The sequence below is a fragment of the Anabrus simplex genome, chromosome 12, assembly GCF_040414725.1.
Source record: "Anabrus simplex isolate iqAnaSimp1 chromosome 12, ASM4041472v1, whole genome shotgun sequence".
In the NCBI taxonomy this organism is placed as follows: Eukaryota; Metazoa; Arthropoda; class Insecta; order Orthoptera; family Tettigoniidae; genus Anabrus; species Anabrus simplex.
In genome coordinates this window covers 101750377-101766347 of record NC_090276.1, presented here as the reverse complement: position 1 = coordinate 101766347, position 15971 = coordinate 101750377, and the positions used below count along the sequence as shown (strand labels likewise).

Sequence of the window (15971 nt, the reverse complement as noted above, 5' to 3'; positions counted from 1 at the left end):
ACTTCACACACAACATACTGTTGGCAGCCCACGTCTCATACTCTCCACGTTTTAGTTTCGTCTTACTGATATCGCGAGGCATGTCTTTTCGGTTCTGTCTAACAGTTCCAATTACATTCATCTGCTTGTCGTGTAGCCTTTTGAATAAATCTGGGGAAGAATACCTGTTATCTAAAAACAATGTATGTCCTCGGCCTAACAAGGGTTCACACATGTTGAGAACAACGTTTGTACTTGCTGGCAGACTTGGATCTGTTACATCATCACCTACATAAATTTTGAAAGACAGACAGTAGCCAGAACTTGATTCACAAATTTTGTAAATTTTTATTCCAAACCTAGAACGTTTAGACCTATTACACTGGACATATGAAAGGCGGCCTCTGAATTTCATTAGACTTTCATCTACTGTAGAGCAATGTCTTGTGAAGGTAAATATAATTCTGAAAATTTGGAGCAGAAATGTTGTATTATAGGCCTAATCTTTCTTAGTTTGTCACTACTATCAACTTGTTCATTGTCAACAAAATCTAAAAATCGTGAAATTATAATAAATCTTCCCCTGCTCATGGTTTCACGAAAAATAGGAATGTTTATACACCTGTTTTTACTCCAGTATAACTGTATTCTTGACTTTCGCACTTGTGACATTAGTATAACTAACACAGATTATGCCCTAATTTTGTCAGGTGTAGTCTCAAACCATTTGTCATCGTCTTTCATCTTTTTTTCTGTCAGGATTGTTCAACTGTTTTGCTGCATATGAATTTGTCTCGACAGATATTTTGTCAAAGGGTTCATGTTTTCACAAAAAATCTGAGAGTTCAGATAGTGGCTGCGTATCAAACTTTTTCAATAAGTTTTCACTAACCCCACTGTATTCACTAAACTTATGTACAACAGGTTTATTGTCACTTTTTGTCCAGTTCCAGTCAGTCAAGTTAGTCTGTGCCGAGGTACGAGCTCGTTTCGAAAGACTCGACACACCGTCGTTATTTGCATCACTTTCCATGTCATCAGAACTATTATACACATTGCTAGTACTCGAACTAAGGACTTCAGGGTCTATTTCGTCATCACAAACATCACTGCCTTCAATATCACTCTCTAAAACACTATCTATTAGCTTCCGTATTCCTTCTTCATCAACACCAGCACGTCTGCTTGACACCATGATGGCAACTGACAAGAGCGAAATAATATGAAAAAAGATTCTCTTATCTCTTGTTCCGGAAGTGTGCGAGAACCTGGTGAAAGGGAAAAAACCGAAGCCACAAGTGTAAACTTCAGCTCAGAATGCATACAAGTGGCATCTGTGGGTTAGTGACTGAACTACATGGATTGATGTACAGCTGTGCATTCACGCGAGTAGAGCTCGTCATTTGATACATATGCCACGAATAACTATGACGAGCTAGGGTCGTCAAATGATGCGATTGGGTTAAAACTGTTAATTGAAATGATAAATCTTCATTATTGTCAGCATCAGTTACATCAGAGTTTAGCTGCACTGTCATGTAGAGTTGTGCACTAGCATGGGCTAGGGACCTCAAAAATTAGCATCTATTTACAAAGTTAAAATAATCACATTTTAACAATTCCAAGTTTATGAAGTGCAGTTATTGTCCTTGGTTCACACACAATACAAATTCATTGTTCAAACGAAAGCATTGTCCGTACTTCGGCATTGCTTTTTTTTCAGATTGCACCGTCTGTCTGTAACCACTGTGTTGTAATGAGACAACACGCGCTCGCTATCTACATTGTTCGTTGGGGTCCACAACAACTCAAGACAGTATTTAGCAAATATGCTGAGCTCTGAACCGCAGTTAATGCAAGCATGACATCACATTTTCCACTTTCTTTCATCTGGGTTTGAATTGCATGTTTCAGAGAACAGTAACCAGAGCAGATATCATTTCGTGAGAGATCTGTTACTCCAAACAATTTCTCAAGCTCATCTAATTTATCAGTGTTATTCAAAATTATATTTTTTGGATATAATGCTTGAGAAATTGACACAAAATGCTTATGGTTGGGGTCTTCAGCTTTCAATGTGGCTAGCTTGCACTGTGAAGAATGAGCAGCTTTGACAAATGTGTGTCTACATGCAGCCCGCTGTAGAGGAGTGAGCTTAATCAAAGCATCATTAGTTGCTGCAGAAAAATTCCCCTCACAAATGAAGGTAAAACTGGCATCAAGGTTATGCATTTTGGGGTAAAGGAGATGAGAGGTAGGATACAGAGGCCATTTAAGTTTAGTAAGGAGGTCAACCAATTCAGCTGCATGATCTGTGACAGAACCCATGTGCGAGTGAAGCCTATTCACTTCTTGGTCACTCAGATCAGTCAGGTACTTAATACCACAGTTGTCTTCAATGTCAGACATCTTGAAAAATGTAACAACATCAGTAAAGTAAGCACTCAGATAGAAGACAATCTGAAACCAACTATTCCATCAGGTTATGACAGGTGCAGGAAAAAGTTTTGCTTCCTTTGAAGCACCATGCTTTGATGTTCAGAATTGTAAATAATTATATTTTTGCTTTCTTGTGTTCAAAATTGCAGACATTACCATCGCAACCACATGATTTAAATCTATCATCACTGCGACCCAACTATTGCCAACCAACCTGATCTTATGTGCCCAGCACTGTACATGCATTAAATGATCCCCTATGACCACACTTAATGTTTCATAACACCGGGTCATGTACGGGGCACTGTCACCAACATACACTAACTGCATCATATGGTACACTATAACTGCGCAGAGCTTCTAAAACAGCACGAGAGCAGTTTGTAGCATTTCCTGCATCAAGATAGTTCACAGAAACAACGTGCAGCTCTCTTTTCGATCCGACTGGGACTTGGAATATGATGATAAAAACACAACGGCCCATTCTATCTGTAGTTTCATCACAGAGTATGTTGATGTTCTTCCCCACTAGAGTCTCTGCTGTTCTTTTCTGGTAGTCAGATACATCTTCTAGAAAGGAAGAAAGACCTCAAATTATAACAAAATAATTTCAAATTAATGGATCAATTGGGTACGGGTAAGATAGATCGATATGGAAATCGCACTCAAATTCGGTATCCTTCAATTTTGCGCGTGGTTTCAATGTCGTAATAATTAAACCGTACCCTATCAAGTAAATCAAAACTTAACCGGTAAATATACTTCACATAGAGTTCTCACACATAGCAGCTCTTCATTTGAAAACTCAGTAATCCAGGCTCTTAGCTCTTGGCTTTCCAGCTTTTCCAAAGGTATATTTGCTTTGGCAAATACTTCAATTATGCGTTTTGAGAAGTTATCTCTGGAAATTTTTCGTCGTTTACAACTATCTAATTGTGTAAGCACAGAAGATTGCTTTCTTTGAGACGTACTAGCAACAGGGGTTGAACTTTCGTTATCGCGTCGCTTACCCACGTTTTTCAGGTTTAAGATGTTTCACAATACTTTTCTTTTTCTGCCACCCAACTTGGCAATTACAATACTTGCAAAACACTGTCGCTGAATCTGTGGCATATAAACCATCATTTGCATATTGCTGAGCTCTTTCGTGCAGTTTTTGTCGTGCACCCCATAACCAAAACGATCGCTGGACTTTCTACTCTTCATTAGTTTCAATTTTGAACAACAGGAAAACAGGCCTGTGTCTATCTAGTTATTTCCTTGACACTCGATTTACATTTCGATAATAATTGATACAGATCTTATTCCCCGTTCTATTCTCATTGTAAATATAGATTAAAGTCAGCAAGCAGCAATCGATCGGCTACTTTTCTTCATCGATCAGAACGGTTGAAAGATTTATGCATCATATTTTGAGTATTTCTGACGATTTTGCCAATATATGTTGTTTTCGCCAGTAAAATAGCACATTTTTGCAGAATTTGCACCAAAATTGCATATTCATACTAATTTTGCATTTTGTCGCACTTCTATTTATGTGTAAAAAGGATTTTATTCTACATTAGAATTACCATAGGCTTGGATTCAGTACAAGATTCAAAAATTCACTTTTATCGCAAATGCAATTTTTTTTAGGTCCCTAGCATGAACACTTGATTCCGCTTGATGTCCCAAACTCATTGGCATTTCCCTCTGTGAGCGGTAGAATAATACCTATGGTATCCCCTGCCTGTCTTAAGAGGTGACTAAAAGGGGCCCTTAGATGAGTCCTGGCATTGTTTCCACTTACTTGTGCCAGGCTCCTCACTTTTTTCTATCCTGTCTGACTTCGTTTGGTCAACTGTTGTTCTTTCCCAACCCCGACGGTATTAGGTCAGGATTCCTAGGGAGTCTTTCAGTTTCACGCCCTGCATAGCCCTTGTCTTTCTTTGGCCAGTACCTTCATTTTTCAAAGTGTCGGATCCCTTCCTTTTTTCTTTTCTCCAGTGTTACATAGAGGATAGTTGCCTATTTGCACTTCCTCTTAAAACACCCAATCCCCAGCAACCCACTGGTGTCCAGTTGGCCATTTTCCTTCTGTACTTAGCATCTCTTCAACATGTACTTCATTTACGTAACACGACCTAATAGGTTGAAAGTCTATTTTGATTACAATTGTGAAAAATCAGTATTCATTGGTTTTCCTTTGTTTCCCATTTTCACACCAGACAAATAGTGGGGCTCTGCCCTAATTAAAGCAATGGTCTCTTCCTTCTCCGTTCTGGTAATTCCCCACCTATGCTTTCCTGTAAACCTTGTGTGTGTTTGAGCAGTGTTAAACCACTAGCCAAAAAAAAATTACTTTACACTATCTTAAATTATCTGGCAGATAAGAATAACAAGTCCGGCCATATCCACATTGTAGAACTAGTTGCATAAAAACATCAGTCAAGAAGCTGCAAGATCGATAACTAGTTCAAATAATCTGTAACTGACATGTTATAAGAAGAATACAACATTTATAGAATCACTAGAATGAATCAAGATGATATTCAGTACAATTCTGAAAGTTAATTTATTTACCAATGTCGCCCATGGAAGAAAGATAGGTTATTCTCGGGTTGCCACATGTCCCGTATTTGAGGTGAAAATTTCTCGCCCCATATGGTGAACTGTTGTCCTGTAAAAACAAGCGTTTGTCTTTCTTTTATCTCTAAATATTTTCAAATCTGTATTTGATTTGAGCGCCATTGAAGTTCAAAGTATCTCCATTATTTTTTTCTCTTTGGAGCATCAGAAGAAGGAAATCTTGTGATGTCTCGCCAGTTGCTGGTAAAGCTGAGCATGCTGGGTTATTTACCTTGCCTTCCGCCGTGTACTTCCGTGGGTGTTCCATTACAATTTCCAACGTGATTCTTCATGCTGAACATGTCTTGTAGCGAGTTCCATGGCATGATACAATTGAAGACATGCCCGGAAAAACGGGTTAACGCACACTTACTTAAAACTGAGAAAATTTGAGGTTTGTGAATGAGGCTGAAACATAAGGTTCAAGCAGACAGTATAATTTTTCATATTTTATCACCCAAAACAAGACATTGTCAATAAACAAAGAGAAACTTTACATTAAACTTCTTCAAACCTTTTACACACCTATCACAGATGGGAATGAAAATTTTTGTTATTACTGTATCTCGAAAGTAATCATTACATCTCTCATTTACCCTCCTTTTAACATTTTACAATTTGTCTATTGCATTTCTCACATATCTTTTCCTGGAAATTTTTGGTTAAAGGTGTTATTCAACAGTAATCAGTGCCTTGATCAAAAAATGGTTCATCAGGAATAGTCTCAGATTCTGGAAAAGATTTAAGGTTTTGGTAGTATTCACGATAAACTGGTGGAATGTACATCAGTTCCTGTAAATCTTTCAGTTTTGCAGGATTTATAGCTCTTGGACCATGGTATTTGAGGGGAAATGTCTCACAACTAAGTGAATGTGTAAAAGGTAATTTTTTTCCTAATATCGACAGAATCATAACTCTCAATTTCACCACAGCTATACTTGAAAAAGAGCTTAAAAGGTTGGTTTATAGTTACTTTCAAACAAGTAATCTTGCTCGGCAGTACCGTTTGACCAGATTCTCTCACTATTTTTGTCTGGACTTTATCGAGAAGAGGTATTGCTGTGATAAACAGCCCAGTTGACAACACTGAAAGGATTTTTAGCTAGTTTTCTTAACTAGCTCCATCAGTTGATCAGGAACATAAATATAAGACACTTGCCTCTTTTTTTCTCAATGAGACTAAAGTCCCGGTCACATGGTAAAGCCGGGCGAGTTGGCTGTGCGGTTAGGGGCCCGCAGCTGTGAGCTTGCACCCGGGAGATGGTGGGTTCAAACCCCACTGTCGGCAGCCCTGAAGATGGTTTTCTGTGGTTTCCAATTTTCACACCAGGCAAATGCTGGGGATGTACCTTAATTAAGCCCACGGCCGCTTCCTTCCCACTCCTAGCCATTTCCTATCCCATCATCATCAGACCTATCTGTGTCGGTGTGATGTAAAACAAATTCTAAAAATATCACATGGTAAAAATTTATGTCCAGGTACCAAATAATGACTGGACTGAGCAGGAAAACTGTTGGTGTGAGCTCGAGCAAATGCCAGATTTTCATCGCTGCACTTACTTGGGCGATTGCTGTGATGTCCTCTTTTGTCCACTTTCAATAAGTAAATAATGAATGTAGTATTTAATTAAAAAACTTGGGTTGTATTGTAAAACATGGCAAAATTTCCAGTAATGGGAATTTACTTCTGTACCTAGTGGTACAAAATAAAAGTAAAACATGCAAGCTTACATGAGGAGAACCATATGTTTTTCTGTTGAATTACTCGAGACATTCGCCCACTGCTTATACCGAAGATGTCAGTTGCAGCAGTTGGTTAGCCCGTTTTTGACATTACAGATAGATCAAATCCAGAAATGCAAGAACATTCACCTTTTGTATTTAAGTTAATATGATCCCTGGGGGATAGCCGAATATCACAAAAGATAGCTCTCGTATCCGACAACAGATAGCAGCACATAACTCGAATATTTTAATTTTGAGGGTTAACCCATTTTTCCAGACATGTCTTTAATTAGACAGTGCAATTTTAAGGTCAATTAAGTCAAATGTGAAGGACAGACGGATAAAATAAGGTAGTTCTAATAATGATTTTTCTGCCTGTTTTGTCATATATAATGTATTAATTGATTTTCAAGTATTTATGAACTGTCCCTTATTTTTGTGAAAATTCTTGTATTGTTAGGTAAATCCTTATTTCTTATATCAAAAAGTGGCAACCCTAGGTTGCTCAATCCCCTCCATGTAGTCATTGTCACCTCTGTCGGAGTCATTCACATTTGTCTACTAGCTGGTCTATATATCCCACATTCGTTTTTCTTCTGTCTCGACGAGTTGTACACACATTTCCCAATGTTGAGGGGCCACTAGTTCAATCCCTTCCAGCAGCAATTTTCTTATTTCCACAAGGGTGACAGTTTGGTTTTTTGCTCGCCACATCTCCCTCAACACTTTCAATTGGATTTAACCCTTTCCCGCCCACATTTTCAGTCTGCTTATCGCCAGATTTCAACCTATTATTTAGGAAAAATTGAAGCAGAGCACACTGTTTCAGAAAAAGTTAAATATAATAAAAACGGTTGATCACAATGTATTCATATTTTCAATAATATTAGAAAACATACCATCACATCCATTTCCGTATTCATTGAGTCATAAGGTTGTTGGTTCAAACCCCCCCCCCCCCCCCTCCAATTGTGGTGCTCGACACAAAGGTAGGCTCTATTAGTCACATTCTCATGTTGTACGATTCCCTCTAAACCAATAACCGCGTGATTCTGGTAGTGGAATGTGTACTGTATATCAGCTTCTATTTCCCCTGAGCAAGTGTCTTCACATTCTGTATCTATGTTTCCGGAATGTACCTGTTGGAATGCTACATTGATATATATGCAAGTGGCTATCTCACTGAATAGTTTCTCTCCTCGTAACATATGTCAAAAATAATATATTTCTCGTAATACTCTTTCGAAATTATGAACAGGTTCAACATGAGCCGTATAATCATTCAGAGTAACAAAACGATATATTTGTGTTAACTGAAATGCCGCAGCATCGCAATCAGGTCCGAATTCTCGATATCCGTTTTCACTTATATCACTGTTATCACTAAAATTATCTTCGTTGATACGTTATTCCCTCACTAAAAATTCACCTCCACGCCTACTCAACAATTCTGTGTCACTTTCGTCACCTATATTAAGCTCAGTGTCAATGTCTGCAGTATTCAATCCCGCCATGTTTATGAACGAAACAGCTGTCCCGCGCTCGCGGAAGTTCAAGACCGTTTCCTAGGCGACGTCAAGACAGATTATTGCTCTTTTTTCATTTCCTAAGCCTTGTAAATCGTACTGCATGTTCATAAATGCCTCATAAACACTTCAAAGCCAAAGAAAACGAAAGACTATCGCATAGCTCGCATAAGTGTGCCGATAATGCAGCCGGGCGCTAAGGACCGGAAGGCAAAGTGAAGAGTCGGGCGCTTTCGGGCGCTAAGGGTTAAAGAACAATGGTACAGAGGTAACCTCAACACTTGCCTTCCTGATTGCAATGCGATACCATTTACTCTATACGCGCCACATGAGTCCTTAATATGCTGTGGGATGACAAGATGTTCCAACTTGACACTGTTCGGTTCGTAAGGGATTCGCTTCCCGTCCAGAAACATAATTATATCTCACTTTCTCCACAATTGATTTTGCAGTTTCACAATTCTAACCAAATGGTAAGACGCAGTTCTAGAAATGCCAGTAGTAGCGGCTGCTAACCTCGTCACATTTTCGAGGGAACTACCAGGATTTGCGTCACTAAACTTGTTAAAAACGCCGAGAACACACGGTTTTTCTCCACTTCTCAGTACTTTTTCCTTCTTATGCTTTACGTGTGTAGGGCCAGGCTCACCCATCTTCGCTCCACACGGAACTTTGACAAAGGTTATGTAAACGTAAATTAAGACAGTCAGCTAAATCCTAAACACCAAGACAAAGACTGACTACCAACTTAATTAATAATGATATATTACTAAATAATAGCTAATAATATGTGAAGTCATTAGCACGCCAATACCGAACTCGATAGCTGCAGTCGCTTAAGTGCGGCCGGTATCCAGTATCCAATGTCAGCGGCCCTGGAGATGGTTTTCCGTGGTTTCCCATTTTCATACCAGGAAAATGCTGGGGCTGTACCTTAATTAAGGCCTCGTCTGCTTCCTTCCCACTTCTAGCCCTTATCCGTCCTATCGTTGCCATAAGACATAACTGTGTCGGTGCGACATAAAGCAACTTTTATTTTTAAAAAAGCTAGCCAATGACACCCAGAACACAGCAATAAACAGAAAGCACATGGGTTGTATGTCAGCTAAATGAACCGATATTGAATGCTGCAATGGCTGTGCCCCTCTCAAAAGGTACTTCAATGCACGAGTATCAGTTATAAATTGAAACTAAATAGCTTTTTAAAAGTGAAAAGTTAAGATAAACGGATTTAGATGGCGTACATAACTTTTACATGGCAATAACATTACCTAACACATGTTAAGTATTTAATAGACAGTACCACCACATTTACCACGTGTTTTTTGTGTTTACTTTATCTCCCAGGTTATTTGAGATAGGGTATACACTCAGCATCATCTTTACTGGCTCCAACTGAGGAGCTTGTACCACTTCGTTATGCCCAAGTGATCTTGCATACTTCTCAACTGGAGAATATGCTGCTCCATCTGGTGCATGGACCGCGCTTTTGCTCCCTAGGCTGTACTGCTGAGTTTGTGCAGGATGTTGTTCCTTATCTCAGATGAGACCTCTATTGGATCTGAGGTATCAGTCTTTACTAGTACACAAGGTGTAAAAAACAACAGGGTTCCACCCAGAAAAATAAATTAATGCTGTTCCTTGTTTTAATCTTTAGTGCTGTTTTACAAAGAAGTACTTCTTCTCCTTAACAAGATATTACAGTATTTCATTAATTTCTTATTCAAGCTGGTGTGCTCTTTTCAGGAATGGAAGTTGTGGTGAAGAACCTGATGTTGCTGGAGCGTCCGAAAATCTACCAGCCAACTCAACTCTGACCAAGGAGCAGGAGGAAGTGAGACGCAGAAGGCTACAGAAGTTTGGCCAGTCATTAGCACAGCAAGGCTCCGAATGAAGCTCATTACGTGGTGATGAGAGTGTGTGTGTGTGTGTGTGTTGTGAGAGCAAGGGACGAGACTTTTTTATAAACCAGCCCACTAGCCCTTTGTTCATTACACAATACTGAATAAAAAGTTTTTGGTTTTATTTTGGTTTTTGTGGGCAGTGCATGAACAAAATGCCAAAAAACAGGAAGACTTGTTTGTTATATAATGTGATATTTCTCTTTGTATTATTTAAAATTTGTCAGAATATATCATAAGAACCTCACTTTTAAAGTGTTATCGTACTGGTTTTGTTGTTCCACAAAGAGAAATTAATATTTTTTTCCCCTTCTTCCTTGAAATTAAATTTCAATGTTACACCTTCCTTCGGTTCTCATTCATAAAGGGATTGAAATTTCAGAGTAATAGAAGCTGATAAAGTTTGAAAATCTACCCAAAACAAGTACCAGACACTTTTCTGTACACAGAAGCTAGAGCCTAAATGTTACTACAACTGCCACCGCTGAGGGCTCAGTGTTGTTCAGTGCTGCGAGTTAGTGGAGGCAGGGGGCTTAGTGACTTTGAACGTAGGTTGGTGATTGGTTACTACATCAGTGAAGCAATCAGTCAAGCAATTTCCACCTTTCCCAGTCGATTGTCGATGACGTGATTATGAAAACAGGAAGAACTAACCACAATAAAACTACGGCGGGATAGGCCACGTGTGTTGGCAGACAGGGACCATCGAACGTGGAAGGAGGCGGTACGGGAAAATCGCAAGATGCGGTATGACGTCATCAGCTGTAAATTCTGCAGTGTCACTAATTGTGCAGATAGCACCATTACTGAGATATGAGGACTAGGGTTCAAGGCTCAGACAGTGACGAATCACGCTATGCCATGTGGCACTCGGGTGGGAGGTTTTGGGCCTCATGCTCATAATCAGATTTGGCTATGGTGAGAGGTGTATTTCATGTAGGGAACTTGGTCCTTTTGTAACACTACAGAGCACATTAAAGTAGTGATGGACAATGCTCTTGCTCGAGAATTTTGAGACCAGTTCTCCTGTGCTGCAATCTGTGCGACATTCCAATAACTATGAGTGTAAGCTTGATAGTAAATCAGCAGTTATTGCATGAAATAATGTTCTCATATGTAAACGTGTGTGCCAATAAATTTTGTCAAGTGGCTAGAAAAGTACTGCATGTTCAACTATAAACCTCTTAATACCATTAACGAAAGTGAAAACACAATGTCAGTATTTTAGATGGTTCAGGAGTTGTTTGAGATGGTATAACCCTGCATAATTTGTTAATAATAATAATAACAATAATAATTTTGTGTGGCTATTTCTAGTCAAGTGCAGCCCTTGTAAGGCAACCCTCCGATGAGGGTGGGAGTCATCTGTGATGTGCAGGTAACTGCGTGTTATTGTGGTGGAGGATAGTGTTATGTGTGGTGTGTGTGAGTTGCAGGGATGTTGGGGACAGCACAAACACTTAGTCCCCGAGCCAAAGGAATTAACGAGTGAAGGTGCACCTACAGCAGCTGTCAGTTTTTGTACTTAGCCTACCCATTCGCGTACTTACCGCTGTGTACAATGGCGGAATGCGTATCCTTTATAATTATGTTATACTGTGTCAAAATAGACCTTGGTAGAAATGAAAGAAATGAAATTCCTACAAAACGCTACTCGCCACACAATGCGGGAACAGCGGTCTCGAGATCTCTCAAAATTTCTCACGAGAAACATTGCCTGCGCTAGTCTAGAGAAATCTTGAGACCTCGTCTCAGACTGCCCATCACTACATTGACCTGCTGCCTCTTGTCTACAGTAGAAGTTTGTAGATGATCACAGTTTTGGTCCCTACGATAAGGTGGGTTCTGTCTGTGAGTAGCTTGTGGACAATAAGATTCCGGAAATGGACCGATCAATCCAGAGCCTCGATCTCAATCCTGTCGAACACCTCTGGGATGAACTAGAATGACGCACATCACTAAGTATGCTTGCTACAGGAAGAAAAGTCTTGTCATCCCTCTTGAGATGTTAATGCACCCGGTAGACAGTCTCTTCTGAATTTGAGCTGGAATACAGGTCAAGAATGGGCATCTGCACAGAGTTTGAGCTGTATTACTATCCACTACTCTGCCGTATATTTGAGGAGCAGTTTCGAGTACGTGTCTGGATACTTCTTATTAGGTAGTTACCGTATTTCTCCGAATCCGAGATGACCCTGAATGCAAGACGACCCTCACTTTTTCTTTCAAAACAGGCTTAAAAAGTGCTTTGTAAAATCATATGAATATCTTTCTAGTACAGTACACATTATTACGCTGTTTTTGTCTTCACACCAACGCCAATCATTGGCTTTATTTATGCTGTATTTTTTTGCTGCTGCACAATTATTCTTTATTTCTGTGGGTTTAGTAACCATTAACTTAAAATTGGCATCATAATATCGACGAGAACCCGTTGAAAATTTGCCGGCAGTACCTCTTCCACGTATGTTAACAATACAACAATCCATCACGAAAATATTTCTGCCTTCTGTAATACTTAATTTTACTAAGCATCAGTTACAGTAGACGCGTTATAACTCTGCCACGGAGTAGCCGTGGCCTTTCTGTGTATTCGAGTGCTCGCATGTTTTGTTACCATTCTGCAGATTTGAGAAACGGTTTTGTAGAGGCTAATAGAATTTCATTCTCTCTCTTCTCTATTTCCCGAGATCCAGTGATGTTACAGAGGTACAATACAACTGGTTGCAGTGGCTAGCAATGTATAATGAAGAGGCGGACGTTGAGTTTTGTGTGTGAAAAGAACCAGCGTGGTTGCCGTTGTAGCTCCAGTGGTGTTCATTACTGTTATGTTGCAAATGCAAGACCACCCTTGATTTTTCACATGAGATTCTGAGGAAAAATGTCTTGGGTTCGGAGAGATACGGTATTAGACACCAGTCCCACCTAGTTTGATAATGAAACCTCACTGGACAGGACAGCAAGCGACTTCCATGCAATGTTGAAGTGTCTCCAGAAGATGAGACTGGAATATAAGAAAAATAATAGGAATTCAAAGAACAAACTGGACGTCTTGTCCCGTGATGAGCTCACTTGTCTTTCTATACACAACCCTGTTCATCATTTGGAGAACAAACAAACAAAAAGGAGAACAGTACAGAACACTTGAACCCTTTCACTCCCCAAATTTGTGAATGAAAAGTGTGTAGCAGTGCAGTCGAATCTCTGTTTTTGGAGGTACGACGGAAAAGAAAAGGAACAATGCGGAAAAAGGGAAAATCCGGGAACGAATGAAATCTATCAACAATTTGGATATATATCACAATAATGAATTACGTATATAGGCTTTTGTGTGTTATTTCAGTCGGTTAATTTGAAATATGGTTAATATGTAATTCGAAGTACTCATGAGGCCCCTAAACTATGTATTTGAAATCAGTACTGTAATCTGGTTGCAGCTAACAAATAGTCATTGTAGACGACAGTGAGGGTCTGTCTCGAATCCCTCATTGTTGCTTATGCCCTACTTCAATTTTTCAGGAATTAAAAATTATATTGCTGCTTCTACGTGACTTTTTTTTTTTTTTTTTTTTTTTGGATTGTCAACGGGCCTTATTATAAAAACAAAAGCTAAAGGTTTCCACCTATTCAATACTATTTCTTGTAACCTAAAAAATTTTACATGTATTTCATGGAACATTTTTTGGTCTTGCTAGAGACTGCCATCAGTCAAAATTAAGTAAAGGCAAAACATGAATTCCAGATAAAATTTATGGACCAAGCGTGTGTTGTTGAAAATCAGTGCAAGTCAAGTAAAGAGTTGGATGTTAAAACACTCATCACAATTGCACGTCTTGTGTAAGTTCCAATATAAATGGTCCGTTATTGGACATTATAAATTTTCCAGCGAGCTCATTCCTGGTTGCCAGCGTTTCGCCTCAGTATGCTAAGTTGGGCTCATCAGTTCGTAAATAGCACACCCTCCAAGACGCATGGCTAGTGCGTACCGTGGAGGCATCATCATCATCATCATCATGAAAAGTTTCCATTTTCCTCCCTCAGGGGGAGGGGCGGGCCATTCTCTCTGGCCAGGAGATTCGGAAGGTTGCGGGTTTAATGGAGTAGGAGGATGGTGGAGGAGGTGGGGCTGTGTGCTTTGTTTACAACTTGGCTCTTTTACAATTTTATCAGACTTTTACGATGTTTCATTTACTATTTACAAATTACGACTTGCAATTGGTGAATTCAAGTGATAGTATATACCATGATGTGAGATACGAGTTTTCACATATATGTAGAACAGATGCTGAATATGGGCTGTTTATAATATGACACCATCTTACATGAATACTGTATGTACAATGATAAGGGATGATAGGAATTGACATTATATAAGTAGAACCCATGTTATAATGGGACTAATTACAATGTGATTAGTTCTATTTACATGAATATAGTATATACAATGGGATGAAAGGATTTTTACAATAAAAAGTTTGGATAAATGTTGTATTTGGACTATTTACAATGTTGCACCAACGAGATAGTATAATTACATGTATATGGTAAATACAATCATGTGAGCTGACTGCAATTTTACAATAAATGATGTAGAAGAAAAAAGATGGCAATAATAATGTTAATTGGATTACCGTATTTACCCGAATAATTAAAAAAAAAATTGAGGCATCAAATTGGGTGCAGGTTTTATTTGCGTCAATGTTGGCATTGAATTTTTTTTACAAAATCAGCCTTCCTAAAATTATCATGCAGGGATTATTCGGCGGCGGGGATTGAGGCACGAAATTGGGGTGTGGGTTTATTTGCGTCAATGTAGGCATTTCATTTTTTTCAAAACGAGCCCTCCTAAAGTTAGGGAGCGGGGATTATTTGCTTAAATACGGTATTTACAAAATGATCCAGCTAGATAGTTGTTCTTGCATAAGGTGTGTACAGTCGACATCTTTATTTGGTCGGTTAAGGAGTGGGGAGGGCATCGACGATGGCTCACCGTAATATTGACTTGCCTTTACGATATGATTTATAGTCTGGTTGGGGTGTTAGGGGTGTGGATGGGGTAATGGGCATCGGGTGGGTTTTGGGGGGTGGTGGTTACCATCATAGTTCTCTTGGAGGCATCGCCTTAGGGTGGCAATAGAGATTGATAAAGGTGGTAAGGTGTCTGGATGAAATGTGGGGAAGGGGGGGGATGGCTGTTAAGGAGGTGTTTAGGGAGGGGTGATCCCGGTCAAAGGCTCGTTGATAGGCGCGCTGAATTTGGTTGAGGTCATAGAAGTCTAGTTTTGGGAAGAGAAACATGTTATGTAGGTCTGAGGTGGGATAGTGGAATGGGAGCCGGAGGGCGTGGCGTACAATGCGTCGTTCTATGGAAAAGACGGGGCGATAGAGGTTAGGGTTTGATTTGACTGACTACCCAGGTGGTGAGTCCATAGGTTATAGGTGGCTGGACGAAGGGCTTGTATATATAGAGGAGGTGGGAGGATTTGAGACCCCACTGTGTGCTGGCCAGGCAGCGCACCAGTCGGGCACGAATGGCTTTCTTGGATTTGAGATGTTGAAAGTGGGGATGGAAGGTTAGGTGGTGGTAAAAAAGATGCCAAGGTATTTTAGGGTGGGTTGGGTGCAGATGCGTGTGTCCCAGGCATAGAGCTTGAGGTGGCCAGGATTGTGGGTGGTGCTGAATTTACTGTGGTTGCGGCGGAAGAGGATGCCTTGGGTCTTATCGGGGTTTAATTTCAGGTGCCACCGGTCGCCCCAGGAGAGGAAGGTGTCAAGGTAAGGTTGGATGGTTCGG

The 15971-nt window shown here is 39.8% G+C and overlaps 1 protein-coding gene across 2 annotated transcripts in view; it reads left to right on the top strand.

The window, feature by feature from the left end:
• The window catches only part of sip3 (septin interacting protein 3), a 211134-nt gene extending 200710 nt beyond the window's left edge, over nucleotides 1–10424 (top strand). For both annotated transcript variants that reach the window (XM_067156375.2, XM_067156374.2), the window contains exon 13: nucleotides 10023–10424. In XM_067156375.2, coding sequence (XP_067012476.1) covers nucleotides 10023–10170 — 148 coding nt within the window. In that variant the 3' untranslated portion in view covers nucleotides 10171–10424. The remainder of the gene's footprint in view (nucleotides 1–10022) is intronic.
• The last annotated feature ends 5547 nt before the right edge of the window (nucleotides 10425–15971 follow it).